At 43.2% G+C, this 7,072-nt stretch overlaps 1 protein-coding gene across 1 annotated transcript in view; it reads left to right on the top strand.

Annotated features, from left to right (window-relative positions):
• The window catches only part of IGDCC3 (immunoglobulin superfamily DCC subclass member 3), a 119,812-nt gene extending 119,763 nt beyond the window's left edge, over window positions 1–49 (top strand). The window contains 1 exon segment of the mRNA XM_058156338.1: window positions 2–49. Coding sequence (XP_058012321.1) covers window positions 2–49 — 48 coding nt within the window.
• Window positions 50–7,072: the final 7,023 nt, after the last annotated feature.

Below are 7,072 nucleotides of genomic sequence, written 5' to 3' on the forward strand. Positions count from 1 at the left end.
CCCCGTGGCCAGCCTCTGCTCACCATCAGCCAAGAAGAACCAGCTTTGAAGCAAACTCCGACCAATGAAGGATAAATTGCCAAGATAGCTCAGACTTCTTACAGGACATCCCAGCCACTATTACGTGTTTTTTTTTTTTTGTGCCTGGTTAATGTCTCTTAAGATGACACATAAATCTCAGGTCGATGTAAAAGTTCTGATTTCTGCATAAATCTGTATGCAGCCTTTGTTATGAAGTTGCTCTTTCTGACCTGCCTCAGGCTTGTAAGCCCATAACTACCCATCTGGATCTCCGTCTTCATTCTACAGCTGCCAAGCTAGTGACTTCTCCCGAGAGAAGCTCGCACACCACTTCGTAACCCTTGACACCACGTGGGATCAGTACCCTTGCCCATCTTGGGGTTCACCAATGTGTCCCTTCACTGGCAGCTTTAAGAATGATCGTTTCTGGATCCGCCTTGGCGATCTCGTTGAACGAACTCACGATGAAGGACCTCCCCACTTGGATCCACAAGACGGAATATTCAGTGGAGCCACAGATATATATATATATTTTTTGTCGTGTCCATTCATAATTCTCAGGATATATTGGTTTTTTTTTTTTTCTCATGGATGAACTGCTTCAAAAGACAAAGTGAGCGTGGCAAAAAAATAAAAATAATGGGGGGGAAAAAGCAAACAAAAAACAAAAAAACCCCACCCAGGCCCTGGAAAAGGGCTCTTGAAAGAAAGAAAAAAAGACTTGGATGAACCCCCGAAGTAAATTCAGAACCTACCTCAACCGGAATTGAATGTCTTTTGGGAAGAGGCAAATGTATCTTGTCTCTTCCCTATTTTTTTTTTTTTTCGTCTTTAACGCAAGTAGTGTAGCACTTGGTCAGTACGTGTTTTGGTACTACCTCAGAAGTCACACTCCATGTCCACCATGTTGGTCATTGGTTAATATTTCCTTCCAACCCCCTCCCCTCCCCCTCTTTAAACTCACCCCTTGTTGTCACCCTTGTTCCAATGTAAAGCACTTCCAAAATCTTGAAAGCAATGTTCTACCTCAAGACATTTTGTTTTTTAAAATAGAAGTATCGTTCCAGCCAATCTCCTCATCTCTCCCCCCTCCCCTCTCTTCCTGCTCACTTCCGGTACCCCAAGAAGACGGAAGAGCGTTGTGAACTCATGTCGGATGTGATCACTGAGGACAAGTCCCGTCCCCCTCCCCTTAGTGTGATAAGCTTTACTTTTAGGCAAGTCGCTAGTTCACTTGTGTAGAGTTTTACTGTGTCAAGAATTGTTTTATATCATGTCTTCTTCTTTTTTTTCTTTTGGTTCCAAACAAAGGAAACTCTTAATGATTGTTAGGATTGTAGTAAAAGGCAGGCTGCCAATCACCTAAAAATAACTTCCACTATAAACAGGTTACTATGGGAGAACGGTTGGATGTTCAAGGTACATTGTTCAAAGCTGGTTTGCCACACGCACGTTCATGGGGTGCTTGCTGAATCAAGGAAAGTTTTATATATATATAATGGAGGAGCTGAACTTTAGTTTTTGCTTTGCACAGAGAAACCCTTGGACTTTCTGCAAAAAAAAAACAAAAAAAAACACAAAAAAAACAAAAACAAAAACCCTGAGCTAGGATTATCTTAAACAGTTAGGCTGGGTAGAAACAAAACGCTTAGCTTGGCTTTGGATAAGTGTCCAGCTACTATAGAAGGGCAGCCTAGTGGTTAAGATGCTGGGCTTGTCAACTGGAAGGTTGGCAGTTCGAGACCTGAGTACCGCATGACGGGTTGAGCTCCTGTTCTTGCCTCAGCTCCTGCCCACCTAGCACTTCAAACGCATGCAAATGCAAGTAGATAAATAGGTACCACTTCGGTGGGAAGGTAACGGCATTCCATGCTCCTCGGAGTACAGTTATGCTAGTCACAGGACCCTGGAAGTGTCTTTGGACAATGCTGACTCCCTTGTCTACGAATGGAGATGAGCACTACCCCTTGGGCACAACTGGTCAGGGGAAACCTTTACTTTTACCTTTTACCAGCTATTATGGTTGGCCAACCATGATCTATGGCTTTGGTACATTGCATGATCATCTCCAATAGTAGTTAATGCAAGACAGCATTGTCAAGCCAGGGCTCTCTGTGAAGCCGATGCTTTCCATTCAGAGAATCTTCCTTCCAAGTTGTGTGTTTAAAGTTAGTGCATTGATCAGACCATGGTTTGACGTGCGTTATGTGGCAGCCAATCTCTCCAGACCTCCCTTCACTCTCCAGTCTGAAATCTTTTCATTGGAGATGAAAGGGAACAATCTTGGAATCGTTGGGCTTACATTCCATGCTGCCGTTCACTTTTCCCCACACAAAATAATAGAAAGCTGTGAAATGTACATATTGTCAGGGTTCCGACGAATGCCCTGAGCCAAGTTTCAAAAGAAATCCAGTTATTTATTAGGAGCAACATGTCGGCAGCTTCCGAAATGTAGTCAACTCTGCCGCACGTAATTGATGGCTCAACTATTCCCCCCCTCCTCTTAGGCTGTGTCATAAATCACATTCTCCAATGAGGCACTTTTGTGGGCTGTAGAAACCACACCTCGCAAACTGGCTCTGGTAATCTGAGCTCCAACCTTGGAGGAAGGTATGCGTGGAATGTGGCTGCTGAACTGCTCCGTCAGTTCTCCCCCCCACACACACCTTTCTGCCCATGGCAACTCGAGAGCAGACTAGAAATGCTTTGCCAGTTGACACATAACCTATTTCGGTACAAAGGTCTCACCAACCTAACCCCGGTAGGGTGCATGTGTGTGCAAACCAGACACAGGACTAGCATGTTTAATAAGATGCCTCCAGCTGACCTTCACAGCACTTGAAGCCACTGATGTGGTGTCCACTGTTTATTTCTCCCCGTTTCTTCTGTTAGTTGTTCTCTAGGTTGCTGGTGGCAGCACAGCTGGTAATAGACCACATGTTTAAAAGCCTTAGCATGGCCTTTCCTAGCCTGGTGACCTCTGGGTGTGTCAGGACTTCAGTTCCCAGAATTCCTAGCTAGGTTGATTGGGACTGCTGGGAGCTGAAGTCCCAGTCCATCTAGAGAAGGCCAGCTTGGGGAAGGCTACCTTAGAATGTAGCGTATTTTCTTTATAGAGTGACCTACCTCAGTTGAAGCAGTCAAAATAGGCAATGCTATTCATAAGAAGAACCTCTCCAATAGGATTGTTGGTGGGAGACTTTCAACATCTACCTACCTACCTACCTACCTTCCTACCCCAACCTGTTGACCTAGGAAAAAGCACTTAACAGCACATTTCAGTGAAAATTGAAATGAGGCTCTTAATTCAATTCCCCCCCGCCTTCCTATTGAATCCTGACACTGAATGGATGATGTTGTTCACCTCTAGAATAGCTACTTCATGGTCATGTCCTTTGTTTGTTTAATGTTGAATTCCTATAGCTATTTTTATATGCGGTAATTAAAAGGAAAATGTTTTTGAAACTCTGGGTGAAAAAAGAGAAGCAAAAAGAAACGACTGGGATGGAGGAAAGACGCAATGTCTAAAGAAACAGCCAGCTACAAGCAGGGGCCTCCAACCTTGGCAACTTTAAGACTTGTGGACTTCAGCTCCCAGCAAAGCTGGCTGAGGAACTGGGAGTTGAAGTCCACAAGTCTTAAAGCTGCCAAGGTTGGAGGCCCCCTGAGCTACAGTATTAAGCCTTCCTTTTATAAAAAAAAAGAAGTGGATTTAAAAAAAAAGACTCAATTTTTCAGCCTGAAGAGATATGTTGGCATTCACTGTCACTGTCACTCTCCTTATTATTGGAGATTTTGTTTATTTTATGGCGCACCTGTCCATTAAAACAGGAAGAAGAAATAAAATGTATCTGGAATTATATCCCTTGTTTCAACAGGGCCCTTAAAAACCTTGCTGGCATCACGAGAAGACAGGTGACAAGGGTGACCGCCCAAAATGATCCTGAATGAGTGATGACTGAAGAAAACTGGATTTGTTTCAAATGCCTGTGGAGATTCTCAACCATCCAGGCCATAGCTGTTCCAAAGGTGCCTTTTCCAAAGGCAGCTGAGCTTTCTTGGTTTGCTTTGTTTTTTTTCTTTGAAAACATTTTGCACCTCATCCAAAAAGTGTCTGAAGTTAGAACCGAAGAAGCTGCTTGGAAGAGAAGCGAAACTTTTTGAAAGAAAAAAAACCAAGAAAGTCCAGCTGCCTTTGGAAAAAGCGATTTGTTTCGTGCTTACATATAGCGGTAAAAATCAGAAGATCCCAGATTTTGGGAAAATCAGGAGGTCCCAGATTATGAGCTGCTTTGGCATTTTAAAAAGCCTTCACTGACTCCTGACTGATAAGCAGTGACTTATCAGAGCCAGTGGGGCAAAACTAGAATCTGGGGACCTTACAAAGGTTTGGTTTTAAGAGGGAGAACAGAGAACCTGCAAATCTTAAGACGTACCCCCAAAACGATCCCAAAATTGGGCTGATCTTTTTCCCATGGGGATGTTGAAGAGAGGAAATGGATGCCTAACAGCTTTGAAGTTTTCAAACGTCTATTTTTTTTCTCCTTAAATGTCCCCAAAAAGAAGCAACCGAAAAGTTGGATCCGCCTTTTCAGTAATTTCATAACCTGGTATTTAAATCGCACAAAACTGAAGAGATTTTGCCACTTAATTTTAGGTCCATCTGTGTCTCCCATCTATTGGAGACACGGATCAGATGGATCTACGTCCAGCGGACTCTGAGCGCAAGAGATTCAATCTTACTTTGAACTTTACCCTCAACTCCATCCTCAGAAAGTGAAACCATCTCAGTGGTTTCCAAAAACAGTCAGAAAAAGGATGCAGATTACATCCTTTGGATAAATTTGGCAAATGATGCGAGCGCCTTTCTCCAATTGGTCCATACAACTGAGGTTTTACTATGCTACCTATTTCCTCCCTTTGCCCTGTTCTAGGAATCCCAGATTTGCCCAGTAATGAGAGTGTAGAAAATAATGGTCCCGTTATGGAGAAGGGGATTAAATCCTCACTATGAAGGTCAGTTGGTGGAGATGTATTGCACCATCTCTTACTCTTAGTCCAGACCAGGGGTGTCAAACTCAAGGCCCTTCTGCCAGCAAAAACTGAGGACACGCACGGCGCTACCAAACTCTGTTTTTTCTGGCAGAGGGCTGCAGGAGGCCATCGCGGCCAAAAACAGAGCCCAGGAGGGCTGTTGTGGCCGAAAATGGCCACAACGTGACATCAAGCTGGCCAAACCCATCCGCCCCACCCCTTGTGGACTTCAACTCCCCCAGTTCCTCAGCCAGCAAAGCAAAGCTGGCTGAGGAACTCTGGGAGTTGAAGTCCACAAGTCTTAAAAGAGCCAAGTTTGCAGACCCCTGGTCTAGTCTAATTCCTTCGCGCTGTGTGTGCCAACTCCTCAAAAACCATGATGCGAGATTAAAATCATATTATTATTAATAAAAAAAAAATAACAACCTTGATCATTGTTCTGCAGAACTGCAGTTCCAGGGGTGCCAGTTTTGAAAAGTTTCTAGCAATAGGAGATTTTATTTCTCTCGTTAGCATCAAAACTTTGAAGTCCAGAGAAATTTCTGGTGTGGTTTGCTTCAATTTTGTGAAATCCCAGACTCTGGATCCTAAAATAGGAAGGGGTCATTGTGATCCTCTGATCTTCTTTGTGCAGGATTCCCAGCTGAAACATCCCCCAAAGATAATTGTGTAGCTTCTACTTACACACAGCCAAGGAAGGAAAGCCACCATCTCTCAGGTCACTAGGTTCTTTTCTGAACCGCTGCGATTGGAACATTTAGAAAACTTTTTTTTTCTGAAAACGTCCAATCAAGATCTGCCTTCCTGTAACTTTAATCAATTATTTTGTCTCCCATCATTTGGAAGAAGAGATATCAAGTTTTGTGTAGCGTCCCTTCAGGTACTTCGCAAGTGATATTTTTATGCCTTCTTGGTTTTTTTCCTAAGGCTAATAGCAATAGCCTTGGCATTTAGACTTATATACCACCCGACAGCACTTTGGATGGTTTACAATTACAGCATATTGCCCCTAATGGTCTGAGTCCTCATTTTACTGACCTCAAAAGGATGGAAGGCTGAGTCAACCTTGAGCCGGTCAGGATCGAACTCCTGGCAGTGAGCAGAGTTTGCAACTCTGCAATACTGCATTCTAACCACTGCGCCACCACGACTCTCTTCGGTGTTAAATCAGTGTTCCGCAGCATCAGCAAGTTAAAGATGTGTGGACTTCAACTCCCAGAATTCTGGGAGTTGAAGTCCACACGTCTTCAATTTGCTGAGGTTGGGAAACACTGGATTAATTGGTCTGAATGTCTTCAGGCCGTCTTCAAAAGATGGAGTTTGTAGCCTGTCGATCGCATTGGTTGCTTCAGTTTCTGATTCAAAAGCACAGATTCCAATAGAACAACACTCTTGTTATTTGAGAACCGGCATTTCTATGGATGCGATCTGCAAACGCATTTATCTTTGTGGCTTCAACACACACACTGCTGATCCACATTCTGCTTGGGGTCAACTATGAATCCAGTATCATCATTCCCACTCCTCTCCTCCTGTTTGACAGCCCAGATTGGCAATTAGTGGCATCGCTAGAAGTTTTCAAAAGAAAACTCAGTTCTCCCTCTTAAAAGCAGAAACCTCACCTTTGAGATTGAACTCACATGGTCAATAATGAAAAATGGCTTCGTTTACATTGCGTAGCTGAGAAATGAAAAGGAAAGAAAGAAAATGGACATTTAGCCCAATGGTATTTCTCTTCGGGATGCTGAGAGGCTTCTTTGGAATGGCAAGCTCATTTTGCCACAGCGTGTTTGAGCATAATCGTTAAAACAATGTGAAAACTTGGATATCAATGAAGAACTGTGCCCAAAGTAAAAACCACATCATTTTTAGATTAGCTTCGGCTCTAAGTCCCCAGGGCTGTACAAACCTGCTTTTAATTTAATATCATGTCCTGTTGCTGTAAACATATTTGTCACTGTTTCCTTTAATTAAAAGGAAAAAAAAAATATTGTGCCATTTGATTGATGAGATTATA

Source organism: Ahaetulla prasina, chromosome 13 (assembly GCF_028640845.1).
Source record: "Ahaetulla prasina isolate Xishuangbanna chromosome 13, ASM2864084v1, whole genome shotgun sequence".
NCBI classification, from domain to species: Eukaryota; Metazoa; Chordata; class Lepidosauria; order Squamata; family Colubridae; genus Ahaetulla; species Ahaetulla prasina.